The 20,848-nt window shown below is 44.7% G+C and overlaps 1 protein-coding gene across 2 annotated transcripts in view; it reads right to left on the bottom strand.

Moving 5' to 3' along the window:
- Positions 1 to 17,593, bottom strand: part of LOC137415153 (glutamate receptor ionotropic, kainate 2-like) — a 442,078-nt gene extending 424,485 nt beyond the window's left edge. Inside the window, exons 1-3 of one of the 2 annotated variants that reach the window (XM_078778642.1) lie at positions 17,465 to 17,593; positions 14,307 to 14,474; positions 11,063 to 11,320 (exon numbers count right to left, since the gene is read on the bottom strand). In XM_078778642.1, coding sequence (XP_078634768.1) covers positions 11,063 to 11,186 — 124 coding nt within the window. In that variant the 5' untranslated portion in view covers positions 11,187 to 11,320; positions 14,307 to 14,474; positions 17,465 to 17,593. The remainder of the gene's footprint in view (positions 1 to 11,062; positions 11,321 to 14,306; positions 14,475 to 17,464) is intronic. The other variant, XM_078778643.1, reaches the window with a different exon arrangement.
- Between the last annotated feature and the right edge of the window lie 3,255 nt (positions 17,594 to 20,848).

Genomic DNA, 20,848 nt, shown 5'->3' with positions numbered 1-20,848 from the left:
AGGGAAGGCTTTTCTTTTTCCCCCTCTTCTCTTTCTACTTTTCCTTGCGATTAAATTGCAAAAAACCAAAATACGTTGGCGATAATTGAATAATTGGGCATTAATAGATAGATAGATAGATATGCGATATGCGAACTTCCGGACAGTGTAGACTTCACTTCCGGCCTTACGGAAGTGCTCTATACTTACCGGCTATATACTTATTACTTACTGTCTATCTTATAGATAGATTGTAGATAAAGACAATGCCCCAATCGAGTCGTCGTTTACGAGAACGAAGGAACGAAGCTGCACGTAGTGCACGCGCAATGGAATCTGACGAGGAACGAGCTGCTCGCCTGGCACGCGACGTTACGCGCGTGACACGGCGTCGTGCAGCTGAAAGGGATGAAGAACGGACTGCTCGCTTGGCAGACAACACTGGACGCGTGGCAAGTCGTCGTGCAGCTGAAACGGCTGAAGAACGGACTGATCGCTTGGCAGACAACACTGGACGCGTGGCAAGTCGTCGTGCAGCTGAAACGGCTGAAGAACGGACTGATCGCTTGGCAGACAACACTGGACGCATGTCAAGGCGTCGTACAGAAGAAACTGCTGAAGAACGCGCTGCTCGCTTGACACGCGACGTTACGCGCGTGACTGGGCGTCGTGCAGCTGAAACTGCTGAAGAACGCGCTGCTCGCTTGACACGCGACGTTACGCGCGTGACAAGGCGTCGTGCAGCTGAAACGGATGAAGATCGGACTGCTCGCTTGGCAGACAACACTGGACGCATGACAAGGCGTCGTGCAGCTGAAACGGATGAAGATCGGACTGCTCGCTTGGCAGACAACACTGGACGCATGACAAGGCGTCGTGCAGCTGAAACGGATGAAGATCGGACTGCTCGCTTGGCAGACAACACTGGACGCATGACAAGGCGTCGTGCAGCTGAAACGGATGAAGATCGGACTGCTCGCTTGGCAGACAACACTGGACGCATGACAAGGCGTCGTGCTGAAGAAATCCCTCACCAGCGAGAAGACCGGCAAGTAAGGGATGCCCTGCGTCATGAGGCTGTACACCGTGTGAGACTGGAGCAGGCTCACCATGACAATCGCAACCTTGCTCGATTCGATGATACCGATTTCTTCCGAGAGGTCCTTCATGGTGAGTACAGGCACGCGTTGAGCAGGACCTCAATATTTCAATGCCCTAAATGCTCGCATTGTGCTGCTTTGGTGTGGCATGAGGAGAGAAGAGGATTTTGCTGCAACCACGGCAAGGTCGTTCTTATGCATGATCCTACGAATCCAAAACCCGGTTCAATTCCATCACAACCTCCAGATGCTATTAAAAACCTTTTCCTTAACCAGGACTTTGTGAAGCACGCGAAACAGTACAACAACGCGCTGGCAATGGCAAGTATCGGTGTCCGAGAGATACGTATGCCTGGCTTCAATCCTGGAGTGCGCATACAAGGTAAGGTTTACCATTACATTGGTGCTCCTCTTGCCGATCTGGGTTGTACCCCACGCTTTGCTCAGATCTACTTTCACGATCCAGCCCATGAGCTGGATTATCGTCGTGCCCACACCTCGAACAGTGGCCTGAATGAACAGTTTTTGCTAAGAGCACAACAGGCCATTCATGAGTGCAACCCATACGTCCAGCAATTCAAATCAGCCATTGAGTATGTGGTTCATAATGATAGCGCCAATGAACTGAATATTGTGTTAACAGGTCGCACGCGGCGCCGAGACCTTCATCATGGTACCGTCAACCTTCCCTCAGCAGACAGCGATGTGGCTGTCATTGCTCCAGGGGCTATGACAACTGAGCAGTTTGGAAGGCTGGCAGTCGCTGTTCACCTCAGGGGAGGAGGTTTACAGACAATAGACGCCATGCATCCAGCGTATGACCCACTATCATACATACTTCTGCTACCCTGCGGCTCTCAGGGGTACCACACTGAGTTGGCAGGGACTACGCCAACAACTTTCTACCGCTACCATCTACAAGTACGTGATCCTACTCATCACTTCAATCTACTGCTTCGTGGTGGAAGGTTGACACAGCAGTACGTATGCGACATGATGGCAAAAATTGAGTCACACCGTCTCACTTGGATTCGCTGCAACCAGAAGTCAATTAAGGCAGAAAAGTATAAGATCATCGTTGATGCGTTAAACAGTGATGCTGAGGTGCTACCTGGACGCCTCACCATTCTGCCTCCGTCAATTTATGGGTCGCCACGTTGGTATGCCAAAGAGTTTCAGGATGCAATGGCTTTAGTCCGAGTCAAGGGAAAACCAGACTTTTTCCTAACTTTCACCTGCAACCCAAAGTGGCCAGAAATTAAAGCATCGGTTTTTGAGGGTCAGCCACCCAATGCAAGACCTGATATCATCGCCCGGGTGTTTCATATGAAGGTGGAAGCACTCCTCGCAGACCTCCTCAAGCATGACATCTTGGGGCATGTGGACGCTTACGTGATGGTGAAGGAAACGCAAAAGCGTCACCTTCCCCATATACACATGCTCCTGACCGTGGTACCTCGCGACAAGCCCAGAACACCTGCAGATGTCGATCGCGTGGTCTCTGCTGAGATTCCTGACAGCCTCACAAATCCGGAACTACACCGTATTGTGACATCACACATGATTCACGGCCCCTGTGGGGAATGGAACATCTTGAGCCCTTGCATGGCAGACCGGAAGTGCACAAAGGACTATCCCAAAGCCCTACGTCAAACGACAAGCTTCTCTGATGACTCCTATCCCCTGTACAGAAGACGGGCAGAAGCAGCACCTGGTGATCCCATCATGAAGACAATACGAGGCGGTGCTAACGTATTAGTTAACAATGCATGGGTTGTGCCTTACAATCCATATATTGTCCTCAGGTACGATGCTCACATCAACCTTGAGATCGTCTGTGCTGTCACCTGTGTCAAGTACCTGTACAAATACCTTGAAAAGGGCCCGGACCAGTGCCTGGTCAGACTAGAGCCTCATGAGAGGATGCGAGAGGCATTACGACATGATGAAGTGGCACGCTACGAACTAGGGCGTTACATCACCGCATCTGAGGGATACTGGCGCATATACGATTTCCCCATTCAACGCAAATACCCACCAGTCGAGATGCTGGCACTCCATCTACAGGATGAGCAGGTGATCACGTTCACTGACGAAGGTGCCATACAGAACGTGGCAGAGTCAGGACCCCCTGCAACAACCCTCACCGCCTTTTTCGAAGCCATGAATCTCCATCCACACATGCGTCATGTTCTATATCCAGATGTATTCCAGCACTTCACCTACTTGAGGAAAAGGTTTCAATTGCGGAAGAGAAGGCTGAGTTTCCAGGATAACCGTAAGGCTGATACGGTTGGGCGGCTCCCCATTATTCCCGTCAACTCCCATACTGCCGAGTTGTACTATCTCCGCATGTTACTGTACCGCGTGCCTGGCCCCACATGCTTTCTGGATCTCCGTCGTGTTGGTGGTAGGGTCATGGAGACCTATCTGGCAGCCTGCATTGCATATGGCATCGTTGACAATGACCAGGAGGTGGATTCTGTTATGGAAGAGGCTGCAAATATTGCTTTTGGCCCTGCAGTCCGCGAAGTATTTGCCAACATGCTCATATTCGTTCTCAGAGGCAACCACGTGCAGTTCTGGGAAAGGCACAAGTATGTGCTGTGCGAGGACTTCATGCGTGCTGCAGGTGTGAATGTTCCAAATGGACGCATTGTGAGTGCAGTGCTACTAGAGCTGAGGAACAAAGTTGAGTGCCACGGCTTTTCGCTCAGTAGGACCTTTGGCCTTCCTGAGCCTGACCCAGTTCATTTCCAGTCTCGCATTCCGCGCGTCATCGAGCACGAAACAGTGCACAATATAGGAGAACTTGAGGCTCACATCGCTCAAACAGAGTGCCTTCTTAATGACGAGCAGCGCGTTGTTGTCGATACAGTGATGTGGAGTGTGGAACACGGACATGGCTGCATGCTTGCTGTTGATGCAAGTGGTGGGACTGGGAAAACCTTCACATTGTCTCATATACTCAACAAAGTGCGCGCAATGGGCAAAGTGGCTCTTGCAACTGCTGCAAGTGGTATTGCAGCTACGCTGCTGCCTAAAGGGGCCACCTTCCATAGTAGGACCAAGTGTCCTCTCATTCTCACTGATGAGTCCACTTGCAACATCAGTGAAAATGACACCACTGCTGCACTCATACGCATGACTAATCTGATGGTGGTGGATGAGGTTTCAATGATGGATCGTCGCGCATTGGAAGCAGCAGATCGAACATTCCAGTGGCTTCGGGGCTCCGAGGAACCATTTGGCGGCATCGCAATGGTTTTCAGTGGTGACTGGAGGCAAATCCTTACTGTTGTGCCACACGGTAGCCGTATTGACATAGTTGGAAGGTGCTTCAAGAGCTCATACCTGTGGAGAAAAGTGCAGATTCTTCGTCTCAGAGTAAACATGAGGATCATGCAGGGTGCTGGAGAACAACAGGACGAATCTGCTTTTGCAAAATTCCTGCTGGATCTGGGTGAAGGGAAGATTCCTGTCAATCCAGAAGAGGGTGAATTTGCTATTGAGCTCAGGGAACCGCTCATTCTTCCTGGTGAAAAACTTCAGGATATTGTCACTTGGGTGTACGAAGACTTGCATAACAACATTAGCAACCCCAAGTGGCTTTGCGAGCGTGTTATACTATGTCCGACCAATTCTGAAGTCGATCAGGTAAATGCCTACATGACGACCATATTTCCAGGGGAGGAACATGTTTGCTGTAGCGTCGATACAGCGGAATCTGAGGGTGATCATTTGTATCCGCCTGAGTTCCTGAACACCCTCTGTCCATCTGGTATGCCGCCACATCGTATCTCTCTCAAGGTGGGTATGGTCATCATGCTGCTGCGAAACTTCGACCAGCAGAGCGGGCACTGCAATGGCTCAAGGTACATCATACTTCAGATCCTTCCAAATCTGTTGGTTGCACAATCTGTGATGGGTGTCAATTCTGGACGCACATTGCTCATTCCACGCATAACCTTGAGTCCATCTGACAACATGTTCCCGTTCACTCTGCGGCGTCGGCAGTTTCCGGTACGACCCTGCTTTGCCATGACTGTGAATAAATCCCAAGGACAGTCGCTACACCATGTTGGGATCTTCTGCTCACGAGACTTCTTCAGCCATGGTCAGTTCTACGTGGCGGCCAGTAGGGTTGGCAGATCCAGCAGCCTCCGCATTCTTGCCCTGGACGAGGAAACAAAGAAGAAGCGCCGTTTCCTCAGCAACGTTGTTTATGAAGAGGTGCTAACGAGATAAAGGTGTGTACAATGGACATGTAGGCAATTTTTATTATTATTTATTTATTGAAGAACAATTGTTTCGAACGAATTCTTCAAAAATAGTGCACAACTTCTTTTGGCAGTCGTACACCATGTTGGGATCTCCTGGAGAGGTGCCGTTTCCTCACCAATGTTGTTTATGAAGAGCTGCTAACGACATACAGGTGTGTACATGTGGACAATTCTTATTATTTATTTATTGATTGAAGAAACATTGTTTCGCAAAGAATTCATCAAAATAAGTGCACAACTTCTTTTGGCAGTTGTACACCATGTGAGGATCTCCTGGAGAAGTGCCGTTTCCTCAGCAATGTTGTTTATGAAGAGCTGCTAACGACATACAGGTGTGTACATGTGGACAATTCTTATTATTTATTTATTGATTGAAGAAACATTGTTTCGCAAAGAATTCATCAAAATAAGTGCACAACTTCTTTTGGCAGTTGTACACCATGTGAGGATCTCCTGGAGAAGTGCCGTTTCCTCAGCTATGTTGTTTATGAAGAGCTGCTAACGACATACAGGTGTGTACATGTGGACAATTCTTATTTTTTCTTTTTTGCTTGAGGAAAAATTGTTACGAAAAGATTTCATCAAAATAAGTGCACTACTTCTTTTGCCAGTTGTACACCATGTGAGGATCTCCTGGGGAAGTGCCGTTTCCTCAGCTATGTTGTTTATGAAGAGCTGCTAACGACATACAGGTGTGTACATGTGGACAATTCTTATTTTTTATTTTTTGCTTGAGGAAAAATTGTTACGAAAAGATTTCATCAAAATAAGTGCACTACTTCTTTTGCCAGTTGTACACCATGTGAGGATCTCCTGGAGAAGTGCCGTTTCCTCAGCAATGTTGTTTATGAAGAGCTGCTAACGACATACAGGTGTGTACATGTGGACAACTCTTATTATTTATTTATTACTTGAAGAAAAATTGTTACGAAAAGATTTCATCAAAATAAGTGCACAACTTCTTTTGGCAGTCGCTACACCATGTTGGGATCTTCTGCCCAAGGGCCTTCTTCAGCCATTGCCAGTTCTACATGGCGACCTCTAGGGTTGGCAGTTCCAGCAGCCTCCGCATTCTTGCCCAGGACGAGGAAACAAAGAAGAAGCCCGTACGTGGTGCCTTATGAAGTGGTGCTAACGACATAAAGGTGTGTACAATGTACATGTAGACAATTTTTATTATTCTTTGTTTGGGAGGGAGATGGGAGGGTGATGGGGCAGGGTGATGGGAGGATGATGGCAGGGTGATGGGAGGGTGATGGCAGGGTGATGGGAGGGTGATGGCAGAGGGTGATGGCAGAGGGTGATGGGAGAGTGATGGGAGGGTGATGGGGGGAAGATGGGAGGGTGATGTGGCAGGGTGCTGTGGCAGGGTGATGGCAGGGTGATGGCAGAGGGTGGTGGCAGAGGGTGGTGGGGGGGAGATGGCAGGGTGATGGGAGGGTGATGGGAGGGTGATGGCAGGGTGATGGGAGGGTGATGGCAGGGTGATGGGAGGGTGATGGCAGAGGGTGATGGCAGAGGGTGATGGGAGAGTGATGGGAGGGTGATGGGGGGAAGATGGGAGGGTGATGTGGCAGGGTGCTGTGGCAGGGTGATGGCAGGGTGATGGCAGAGGGTGGTGGCAGAGGGTGGTGGGGGGGAGATGGCAGGGTGATGGGAGGGTGATGGGAGGGTGATGGCAGGGTGATGGGAGGGTGATGGCTGGGTGATGGGACGGTGATGGCAGAGGGTGATAGCAGAGGGTGATTGCAGAGGGTGATGGCAGAGGGTGATGGCAAAGGGTGGTGGCAGAGGGTGGTGGGAGGGAGATGGCAGGGTGATGGGAGGGTGATGGGAGGGTGATGGGGGGGAGATGGGAGGGTGATGGGGCAGGGTGATGGGGCAGGGTGATGGGGCTGGGTGATGGCAGGGTGATGGCAGGGTGATGGGAGGGTGATGGCAGGGTGATGGAAGGGTGATGGCAGAGGGTGATGGCAGAGGGTGATAGCAGAGGGTGATGGCAGAGGGTGATGGCAGAGGGTGATGGCAGAGGGTGATGGCAGAGGGTGATGGCAGAGGGTGATGGCAGAGGGTGATGGCAGAGGGTGATGGCAGAGGGTGATGGCAGAGGGTGATGGCAGAGGGTGATGGCAGGGAATTAACATTAACGAATAACATTTGTAATGTAATAATTTGTAATAATTTGTAGTAATAGATATAATAATAATAACGAATTCTGCTCTGTTTCAATTCTGTTTCAATTTGCTGATATGCTTTGCAAACCTTTTTTTTTTTTAACTATTTTAAAACTAATACAATTCGAACATGGAATACATACTGACACTGCACTTTCAGGTCTCCTACAAATCCTACCCTGTCGCCTCACCGTGGCGTAGGAGTGGCAATGGTCAATGGCATCGAATGTCATGGCTAGCAAAGACAGGGAGGTACACTTGATTTAAATTTGGAAATTGTTTTTTTTTTTTTTTTGGCCACGGAACGGGCACCCACGTACGGGCACGTCCTAGTATGGACAAAATGGACATTTATATATAAATATATATATAAATATATATATATCAAAATGGACAAAGGCATCTACAAAAGGAAATTGTTGTGAGTATTAATGAATCCCCGGACCAAGACCTAAACTGGGATCCTCATATTTTCGATGCGTAATCGGCTCATCAGGAACGCATCGTCTCTCAGCATCCGTGCAATGGCCCCGACTCTATATGTGCCCTGTCTTTGTTCTTTGGTGATGACGGACATCAGGCCGCAAGAACCACAAGTGGCTCGATGATTATAAATGGCGGCCCCAGGGGCATGAGGGGCATTGAGCGAAGAGCAAGTGCACACACAGCAGGTAATTTGATTTCGCAGGTACCCTTCACAAATCTGTGTTTGTATTATCGTTCGAGCAGTATTACCTATCGTCTTTGTAGATCTACTGTTCAAAACAACAAACAATAACTTTCTGGATGATGATAATAATCAAGATAATCATGATGATGAAGATGATGTTGATGATGACAATGTTCATGATGATGACGATGGTCATGATGACAATGTTGATGATGGCGATGATGATGTTGATGATGACAATGTTGATGATGATGATGACGATGTTCATGATGACAATGTTGATGAGGACGATGTGGATGAGGATGATGTTGATGATGACGATGTTGATGGTGATGATGACGATGATGATGAGGACGATGTTGATGATGACAATGTTGATGATGATGATGATGACGATGTTCATGATGACGATGTTCATGATGACAATGTTCATGATGATGATGTTCATGATGACAATGTTCATGATGACAATATTGATGATGACAATGTTAATGATGATGATGACAATGTTCATGATGACAATGTTCATGATGACAATGTTCATGATGACAATGTTCATGATGACAATGTTGATGATGACAATGTTCATGATGACTATGCTCATGATGACAATGTTGATGATGGCGATGATGTTCATGATGACATTGTTCATGATGACAATGTTGATGAGGACGATGTTGATGATGACAATGTTCATGATGACAATGTTGATGATGACGACAATGTGGATGATGACTATGTTGATGCGGATGATGTTGATGATGACAATGTTGATGATGAAAATGTTGATGATGAAGATGTCATGATGACAATGTTCATGATGACAATGTTCATGATGACAACGCTCATGATGACAATGTTCATGAGGACGATGTTGATGCTGATGATGATGATGATGACTACGATGTTGATTATGATGATGATGACGATACGATGTTGATGATAACGATAATGCTGATGATGCCAATGTTGATGATGATGACAATGTTGATGATGCCAATGATGATGATGACGATGCTCATTATGACAATGTTGATGATGACAATGTTGATGATGACAATGTTGATGATGACAATGTTGATGATGCCAATGTTGATGATGATGATGATGATGATGCCAATGTTGATGATGATGATGATGCCAATGTTGATGATGATGTTGATGCTGGCAATGTTGATGATGACAATGTCGATGATACCAATGTTGATGATGACAATGTGGATGATGATGTTGATGATGATGACAATGTTGATGATGTTGACAATGTTGATGATGACGATGTTGATGAGGATGAGGTTGATGATGACAATGTTGATGATGATGATGACGATGTTGATGAGGATGAGGTTGATGATGACAATGTTGATGATGTTGACAATGTTGATGATGACGATGTTGATGAGGATGAGGTTGATGATGACAATGATGATGCTGACGATGTTGATGATGACAATGTTGATGATGACAATGTTGATGATGCCAATGTTGATGATGTTGATGATGATGATGCCAATGTTGATGATGATGTTGATGCTGGCAATGTTGATGATGACAATGTCGATGATACCAATGTTGATGATGACAATGTGGATGATGATGTTGATGATGATGACAATGTTGATGATGTTGACAATGTTCATGATGACGATGTTGATGAGGATGAGGTTGATGATGACAATGTTGATGATGATGACGATGTTGATGAGGATGAGGTTGATGATGACAATGTTGATGATGTTGACAATGTTGATGATGACGATGTTGATGAGGATGAGGTTGATGATGACAATGTTGATGATGATGATGACGATGTTCATGATGACAATGTTGCTGATGACAATGTTGATGATGCCAATGTTGATGAGGACGATGACAATGTTGATGATGCCAATGTTGATGATGATGATGACAATGTTGATGATGACAATGTTGATGATGACAATGTTGATGATGACAATGTTGATGATGACAATGTTGATGATGCCAATGTTGGTGATGTTGATGATGATGATGACAATGTTGGTGATGCCAATGTTGATGATGACAATGTTGATGATGATGTTGATGCTGCCAATGTTGATGATGATGACACTGTTGATGATGACAGTGTTGATGATAATGTTGATGCTGATGCTGATGATGTTGATGATGGCAATGATGATGATGATGATAATTACAATGTTGATGATGATGTTGATGACACCAATGATGATGATGACGATATGATGTTGTTGATAACGATGATGATGAGGCCGATGTTGATGGTGACAATGATGATGATGATGATAAAGTGTCACTTCTTGATGAGACAGCATTTGACGAAAAGATCATCCGAGTCCTACCAAGTGTACCTCTCACTAAAGAAGGAAGACCAAATGACACAAATGCAATTTCTACAAAAATCCTTCTCCCTGCATTATCTGGTTAACAGTCTGGGATGCCAATGAGCACGTGGGTATGTTTCAGGAGCTGCAGGTGTGTGAGCAGAATTGGGAGGACGTTCCTTGGGATGGGATGGTGGGTTGTATGATATTTATGCAAACATGATTTATGTATCTGGAATGTCTGTTTCACCGATCATTAACCCGAAACTTTTCCCAAATAACTCCAAGCAAACGCACTATGACTCTATAATTAAGGATGTCAAATTCCAGGTTTGGGGGATAACAAGCACATTGCATAATTCGACATCGGCAGGTATGTCCAATTTGTGAGCTACATAACCTTTGGCTAATAAAATGGAAGACAACAAAAAAACGACAATATGGCCGCCAATCCTACATGTGACCGATGACTGAGTTTATAAGGCATGTCAGTTGCAAAAAAAAAAGCTTCGTGGCGAGACGGAACCCTCACCTATACTGTCCTCGTAGGCGACGGTGACAACCTTCCATTGGTAGTGGTGAACGAGGTCGAGAACCGCACGACTTATGGAAGCATAGTCGGGGTATAGGTTCACGTAGAAGGAATCTCTGCTCATTGAGGCCTGAGGTTTCCATTGAGTTTGCACGTGTGGCACCTCCAGAGCATGGCAGATTGACTGCACAGCACTTGCCGAGGCGCTGTGCGATGGGCCAAATATGGCCGCCACCCCGAGTGACAGCTGGTCACATGCTACACAGAAGAGAAGGGCATGAATGTTCGTGTTTATTATTGTAAATGGGTAAAACCTCATCAAATAATACTGTTAGATATTATAACATGGGTATTATTACATGGTTAGGTCTTATAACATGGGTATTATTACATGCTGAGGTATTATAACATGGGTATTATTTAACATGGTTAGGTATTATAACATGGCTAGGTATTATTACATGGTTAGGTATTATAACATGGGTATTATGACATGGTTAGGTATTATAACATGGTTAGGTATTATAACATGGGTATTATTACATGGTTAGGTCTTATAACATGGGTATTATTACATGGTTAGGTATTATAACATGGGTATTATTACATGGTTAGGTATTATAGCATGGGTATTATTACATGGTTAGGTATTATAACATGGGTATTATTACATGCTGAGGTATTATAACATGGGTATTATTACATGGTTGGGTATTACTACATGGTTCGGTATTATTACATGGTTAGGTATTATAACATGGGTATTATTACATGGTTAGGTATTATAACATGGGTAGGTATTATAACATGGGTATTATTACATGGTTAGGTCTTATAACATGGGTATTATTACATGGTTAGGTATTATAACATGGGTATTATTACATGGTTAGGTATTATAACATGGGTATTATGACATGGTTAGGTATTATAACATGGTTAGGTATTATAACATGGGTATTATTACATGGTTAGGTCTTATAACATGGGTATTATTACATGGTTAGGTATTATAACATGGGTATTATTACATGGTTAGGTATTATAGCATGGGTATTATTACATGGTTAGGTATTATAACATGGGTATTATTACATGCTGAGGTATTATAACATGGGTATTATTACATGGTTGGGTATTACTACATGGTTCGGTATTATTACATGGTTAGGTATTATAACATGGGTATTATTACATGGTTAGGTATTATAACATGGGTAGGTATTATAACATGGGTATTATTACATGGTTAGGTCTTATAACATGGGTATTATTACATGGTTAGGTATTATAACATGGGTATTATTACATGGTTAGGTATTATAACATGGGTATTATTACATGCTGAGGTATTATAACATGGGTATTATTACATGGTTAGGTATTATAACATGGGTATTATTACATGGTTAGGTATTATAACATGGGTATTATTACATTGTTAGGTATTATAACATGGGTATTATTACATGCTGAGGTATTATAACATGGGTATTATTACATGGTTGGGTATTACTACATGGTTCGGTATTATTACATGGTTAGGTATTATAACATGGGTATTATTACATGGTTAGGTATTATAACATGGGTAGGTATTATAACATGGGTATTATGACATGTTTAGGTATTATAACATGGTTAGGTATTATAACATGGGTATTATTACATGGTTAGGTCTTATAACATGGGTATTATTACATGGCTAGGTATTATAACATGGGTATTATTACATGGTTAGGTATTATAACATGGGTATTATTACATGCTGAGGTATTATAACATGGGTATTATTACATGGTTAGGTATTATAACATGGGTATTATTACATGGTTAGGTATTATAACATGGGTATTATTACATGGTTAGGTATTATAACATGTGTATTATTACATGGTTAGGTATAACAAGATAGCATGGGTATTATAACATGGGTATTATTACATGGTTAGGTATTATAATATGGGTATTATTATATGGTTAGGTATTATAACATGGGTATTATTACATGGTTAGGTCTTATAACATGGGTATTATTACATGGTTAGGTATTATAACATGGGCATTATTACATGGTTAGGTATTATAACATGGGCATTATTACATGGTTAGGTATTATAACATGGGTATTATTACATGGTTAGGTATTATAACATGGGCATTATTACATGGTTAGGTATTATAACATGGGTATTATTACATGGTTAGGTATTATAACATGGGTATTATTACATGGTTAGGTATTATATGATGGGTATTATTACATGGTTAGGTATTCTAACATGGGTATTATTGCATGGTTAGGTATTATTACATGGTTAGGTATTATAACATGGGTATTATTACATGGTTAGGTATTATAACATGGTTAGGTATTATTACATGGTTAGGTATTATAACATAGGTATTATTACATGGTTAGGTATTATAACATGGGCATTATTACATGGTTAGGTATTATAACATGGGTATTATTACATGGTTAGGTATTATAACATGGGTATTATTACATGGTTAGGTATTATAACATGGGTATTATTACATGGTTAGGTATTATAACAAGATAGCATGGGTTTGTCAACATCCACCAGCAAATGCGAGCAGATGGAAGAGCTCGACATCCCTTCCGAAGGATGGTGCACTCCAGAATACAATATTCAACCTTTGAAACACCATTGGGTGATCAAGCTGTTAGCCAACAAATGAACATAGACGAGACAGTTCAAAGACAAGTTCACGACCTCTCAGTTACTTCATCAGCCTGTCACCTAGTTTTCCTTTACTTCTTCTTTATTTGCAGCACATGGCTAAGAGTTGCATCATTGTCTGAGGGTGTGGTTGTGCTGGTGATGCAACACCCTCTGTAGGTTAGGGCAGGAATTTGTAATTTGTTCAGGGTGCCTGGGATAGCGTGCTTACTCTTCATGAAGGACACTGTGGGATATTTAACGTCCACCAACTAATGCTGGCAGACGGGACGAATTCTGACAAGTTTATCATCAATCCGAGGGATGGAACACACACTGATACCTCATCCTGTCTGCGAGACACTCGGATGACAGTTTCTAGCTGGGCCAGATTCGAACCCAGGCTAGAGGGCTCAGATACGAGTATGTGTACGTCGAGGCCATCCTGCCAGGCCTTACCGAATGTAAATACAATGCTTACTGTTGATCTGGCCATGCAAGTATGTGTATGAGTTACGAAACGAGCATTCCGCCCAGTAGGAGACATTATCCCTCACCTTTACGTGAAGCCTCAAAGCTGTCATGGATGTTTATGCGTTGAATGTCATAAGTTAAGGTAGTGTTGGGCAGCAGCGAACGGTTGCGATTGATGTTGTTGACAGCAAATTTGAAGGCCACTTCTTCAGAACTTGGTTTGTTTTGCTCAACCGACTCAAAAATACCACCTGTAACATCGCACGAAAGGGCTGAAATACATAAAGACAGCAACGGCGGTCACAGCAACCATTTTGTAACAGGCAGTCACAGAACTGTTAAACAACAATAAGTTGGAACAATAAAATCCATACACCCAGAGTCCTGATGATAGGAGACAGAGGACAAAAGGTTAATTGAAAAGAGATTAGATCTACTTACAAACACTTTCCAACATGTTTAAACAGGTAGGCAATGGAATATATACTAACAAACACCTCCCAAGATGTTTAAACGGTAGGTCATGGAATAGATACTTACAAACGCTTCCCAACATGTGTAAACAGGTAGGTCATGGAATAGATACTTACAAACGCTTCCCTAGATGTATAAACAGGTAGGCCATAGAATAGATACTTACAAACGCTTCCCTAGATGTATAAACGGGTAGGCCATGGAATAGATACTTACAAACGCTTCCCGAGATGTATAAATGGGTAGGCCATAGAATAGATACTTACAAACGCTTCCCTCGATGTATAAACGGGTAGGCCATAGAATAGATACATACAAACGCTTCGGTAGATGTATAAACAGGTAGGCCATGGAATAGATACTTACAAACGCTTCCCGAGATGTATAAATGGGTAGGCCATAGAATAGATACTTACAAACGCTTCCCTCGATGTATAAACGGGTAGGCCATAGAATAGATACTTACAAACGCTTCGGTAGATGTATAAACAGGTAGGCCATGGAATAGATACTTACAAACGCTTCCCTAGATGTATAAGCAGGTAGGCCATGGAATAGATACTTACAAACGCTTCCCTAGATGTATAAACGGGTAGGCCATGGAATAGATACTTACAAACGCTTCCCTAGATGTATAAACAGGTAGGCCATAGAATAGATACTTACAAACGCTTCCCTAGATGTATAAACAGGTAGGCCATGGAATAGATACTTACAAACGCTTCCCTAGATGTATTAAACAGGTAGGCCATGGAATAGATACTTACAAACGCTTCCCTAGATGTATAAACAGGTAGGCCATGGAATAGATACTTACAAACGCTTCCCTAGATGTATAAACAGGTAGGCCATGGAATAGATACTTACAAACGCTTCCCTCTATGTATAAACAGGTAGGCCATGGAATAGATACTTACAAACGCTTCCCTAGATGTATAAACAGGTAGGCCATGGAATAGATACTTACAAACGCTTCCCTCGATGTATAAACGGGTAGGCCATGGAATAGATACTTACAAACGCTTCCGTAGATGTATAAACGGGTAGGCCATGGAATAGATACTTACAAACGCTTCCCTCGATGTATAAACGGGTAGGCCATGGAATAGATACTTACAAACGCTTCCCTAGATGTATAAACAGGTAGGCCATGGAATAGATACTTACAAACGCTTCCCTAGATGTATAAACAGGTAGGCCATGGAATAGATACTTACAAACGCTTCCGTAGATGTATAAACAGGTAGGCCATGGAATAGATACTTACAAACGCTTCCCTAGATGTATAAACAGGTAGGCCATGGAATAGATCCTTACAAACGCTTCCCTAGATGTATAAAGAGGTAGGCCATATAATAGATACTTACAAACGCTTCCCTAGATGTATAAACAGGTAGGCCATGGAATAGATCCTTACAAACGCTTCCCTAGATGTATAAAGAGGTAGGCCATATAATAGATACTTACAAACGCTTCCCTAGATGTATAAACAGGTAGGCCATAGAATAGATACTTACAAACGCTTCCCTAGATGTATAAACAGGTAGGCCATGGAATAGATACTTACAAACGCTTCTCTGGATGTATAAACAGGTAGGCCATGGAATAGATACTTACAAACGCTTCCCTTGATGTATAAACAGGTAGGCCATGGAATAGATACTTACAAACGCTTCCCTAGATGTATAAACAGGTAGGCCATAGAATAGATACTTACAAACGCTTCCCTTGATGTATAAACAGGTAGGCCATGGAATAGATACTTACAAACGGTTCCCTAGATGTATAAACAGGTAGGCCATGGAATAGATACTTACAAACGCTTCCCTTGATGTATAAACAGGTAGGCCATGGAATAGATACTTACAAACGCTTCCCTAGATGTATAAACAGGTAGGCCATAGAATAGATACTTACAAACGCTTCCCTTGATGTATAAACAGGTAGGCCATGGAATAGATACTTACAAACGCTTCCCTTGATGTATAAACAGGTAGGCCATGGAATAGATACTTACAAACGCTTCCCTAGATGTATAAACAGGTAGGCCATAGAATAGATACTTACAAACGCTTCCCTAGATGTATAAACAGGTAGGCCATGGAATAGATACTTACAAACGCTTCCCTAGATGTATAAACAGGTAGGCCATGGAATAGATACTTACAAACGCTTCCCTAGATGTATAAACAGGTAGGCCATGGAATAGATACTTACAAACGCTTCCCTTGATGTATAAACAGGTAGGCCATGGAATAGATACTTACAAACGCTTCCCTTGATGTATAAACAGGTAGGCCATGGAATAGATACTTACAAACGCTTCCCTAGATGTATAAACAGGTAGGCCATGGAATAGATACTTACAAACGCTTCCCTAGATGTATAAACAGGTAGGCCATGGAATAGATACTTACAAACGCTTCCCTAGATGTATAAACAGGTAGGCCATAGAATAGATACTTACAAACGCTTCCCTTGATGTATAAACAGGTAGGCCATGGAATAGATACTTACAAACGCTTCCCTAGATGTATAAACAGGTAGGCCATGGAATAGATACTTACAAACGCTTCCCTAGATGTATAAACAGGTAGGCCATGGAATAGATACTTACAAACGCTTCCCTAGATGTATAAACAGGTAGGCCATAGAATAGATACTTACAAACGCTTCCCTTGATGTATAAACAGGTAGGCCATGGAATAGATACTTACAAACGCTTCCCTTGATGTATAAACAGGTAGGCCATGGAATAGATACTTACAAACGCTTCCCTAGATGTATAAACAGGTAGGCCACATGGCAATAACACCATCAAATCGTGCAGGGAATGAAAGCAATGCCAAAGGCTGCACCTCCTCCCTCTCCCCCCCCCCCCCTTCCTCCATCCCCCCACCGAACCCCTTATCCACCACTCCATAGTCCATGCTCAACACAGCGGGTTCCTCTTCACTTTGTACAAATGTATGATTTTTCGGAGCACAAATACATTCATTTCCTCAGGCCTTTCTGATACTTCACTCGGCAAACAATGTCGTTCAGATGTGTTAAAATTTCATTGGATGAGAATCGACAGAGTGGGGGGGGGGGGGGGGAGAGGGGGTGGGGGTGGCAGGGAGGGGGTGAAAGAGAGAGAAAGAGAGAGAAGCACAGAGAGCGGTGTGTGGGTGCAGCAAAGTGTGTGCGTGTGAATGACGGAACGTGGGTGGTTTGATGGGTACGTGTTGCGGGAAGTGCAAATGGAGAAAGCGGGGAAAGCGAGGGTGCATGTAAGTGCAGGAAGCAGAATTCTCTGCAAACAATAATTGCAAACAATATTATTTTTTGCAAAACAAAAACAAAGAATTTTCTGTAGGAAAACAATTCAGTAATAATAAGTATCGCTGGGTATTCGCAGACGTGTGCTTGAAAACGTGCTGGATTGTGGATCATCAGTCACTTCGGATTGACTAATTAGAGAGAAACAGAACCAACCAGGAGAGCCGTAACATAGTGTATCACGATTAGCTGACCACAGGATGAATCCATTAGAATTCCTAAAGTGTTCAGGTAAGTGATGACATGAAACACCGAGAGTGGGAGAGTGACTTGATAAAACCTTCTCCACAATTCCTCCAATATAGGAAGTGTTCAAGGACACGTGGAGTGAGTGACCTGGGCTTCTGCTCTCTGAGGAAGGTAAGTTTAATCTTTACAAGCTCTCTCCTCTCCTGGCACTTGTCCGAGAGTGGTTTTTTCTTACCTGAAGGTGATTCAACTCAGCGGGTGGGGAAGGGAAATGATATTACCTGCTTCTCAATAAAAATGAGTGGGGCGGGGGGCGGGGGAGGGCGGGGGGGGGGGCAGCCTCTCCTCAGTGAAAGACACATGAAAGCCCACTTGGAATTTGCAAAAAAGCACCTAAAGGACTCTCAGACTGTGAGAAACAAAATTCTGTGGTCTGATGAAACCAAGATTGAACTGTTTGGCTTCCGTCTGGCCACTCTGCCATGAAGCCCAGATCGGTGGAGTGTTGCAGTGATGGTTGTCCTTCTGGAAGTTTCTCCCATCTCCACACAGGATCTCTGGAGCTCAGCCAGAGTGACCATCGGGTTCTTGGTCACCTCTCTTACCAAGGCCCTTCTCCCCCGATTGCTCAGTTTGGCCAGGCGGCCAGCTCGAGGAAGAGTCCTGTTTTTTCCAAACTTCTTCCATTTAAGAATTATGGAGGCCACTGTGCTCTTGGGAACCTTCAATGCAGCAGAATTTTTTTTTGTAGCCTTCCCCAGATCTGTGCCTCGACACCATCCTGTCTCTGACCTCTGCAGGCAGTTCCTTCGACCTCATGGCTTGGTTTTTGCTCTGATACGCATTGTCACCTGTGAGACCTTATATAGACAGGTGTGTGCCTTTCCAAATCATGTCCAATCAATTGAATTTACCACAGGTGGACTCCAATCAAGGTGTAGAAACATCTCAAAAATGATCAAGAGAAATGGGAGGCACCTGAGCTAAATTTCAAGTGTCATAGCAAAGGGTCTGAATACTTATGTAAATGTGATTTCAGTTTTTTCTTTTTAATAAATTTGCAAAACTTTCTAAAATCCTGTTTTCTCTTTGTCATTATGGGGTATTGAGTGTAGATTGATGAGGGAAAAAATGAATTTAAACGATTTCAGCATAAGGCTGCAACATAACAAAATGTGAAAAAAGTGAAGGGGTCTGAATACTTTCTGAATGCACTGTATATACAGTCACGTGAAAAAGTAAGTACACCCCATGTAAAGTTTTGACTTTTTCAACATATTTCAACATACAGCTATTTGATCTTCATTTCAACAATATTGATAGATAAAGGTGATATTGTGGGAGCTGTGCTCGCACGATAAAGCCAGACAAAATGGACGACACAGGAACGAAGTTTCACCGAGCTATTTATTTCGCTCAAAACCAAAGAACTCAAAAGCACACTGAATCCGCCCCTCGAACGGCCGGCAATTTACATCCCAAACTGAACACACAAAAGCCACGCCTCAGGCGGAGCGTGGTATGCAAAATAGGTAAGTCACACCTCCCGACGGGGCGTGGAATGCAAGGCTAGTGTTCGCCCGAGAAGGGCAAGTCTGGACATGCCCGGGCGAGTCCGGACACGTGACCGCTCGCCGGTTGCGTCATCGGCCGGTGCAAGATAATTGTGTAATGCTTCCGGTAACCGCTACATGCGCCCCCCCCAGAACTAACCGGCACCGGGAGAGTCCGTTTGAGGGGGGTCCTGATGACCCGGCCGAAACCACCCCTGGTGATTCGTGTGGGGGTGGTAGGCGGCGTGGCGGTGGATGGTCGGGCGGGGGGCCTGGTTGACGGGGGACGGCCCCATCGTGGAGGAAGGGCCAACCGTGGAGGTTGGTCGAGGTCCAAATGGGCCGGCTTGAGGCGGTCCACGGAGATGCGGTCCGGCTTGCTGCCGATGTCGACGATGAATGACTTGTCGTCCCTCTGCAGGACCCGGAAAGGTCCATCGTACGGCGGCCGGAGCGGTCCCCGGTGTGCGTCGTGCCGGATAAAAACGTACTCCGCAGTGCGAAGTGCTGGGGGGACGTGGGGTTGGGGGCAGCCGTGGTGGGATGTAGGCACGGGGGCAAATCTCCTGGCGGCCTCCTGGACGTCCGAGCGTTGGCGAGCCGCGGACCAGGGGCCGGTGGCATCAGGGATGAATTCGCCCGGCACGCGCAGTGGCTGGCCGTAGACCAGCTCGGCGGTGGAAGCCTGGAGATCCTCTTTAGGGGCCGTTCGGAGGCCCAATAGGACCCACAGGAGACTGTCGGCCCAACCGTCGTCCTGGAGGCTGCCTCTGAGAGCGGCCTTCATCGAGCAGTGGAACCGCTCACACAAGTTGGCTTGGGGGTGGTAGGCCGTGGTGCAGAGAAGCTTGACCCCCAAGGCCTGGGCGACCGCACCCCAAAGCTCGGAGGTGAATTGCGGGCCTCTGTCGGAGGAGATGTCCGAGGGCATGCCAAAACGGGCAATCCAAGTGCCAATGAAGGCCTGCACCACGTCGGCAGATGTTGTTGATGCCAGCGGGACGGCCTCCGGCCACCTGGTGGTCCTGTCCACAATCGTGAGGAGGTGGGTGAAGCCCCGCGAGGAGGGAAGGGGTCCCACCAGGTCC

This window comes from Myxine glutinosa, chromosome 5 (assembly GCF_964187855.1).
Source record: "Myxine glutinosa chromosome 5, kmMyxGlut1.1, whole genome shotgun sequence".
Lineage (NCBI taxonomy): Eukaryota > Metazoa > Chordata > Myxini > Myxiniformes > Myxinidae > Myxine > Myxine glutinosa.
The sequence above is the reverse complement of the archived record's forward strand: the minus strand, read 5'-3'. Positions and strand labels throughout refer to the sequence as shown.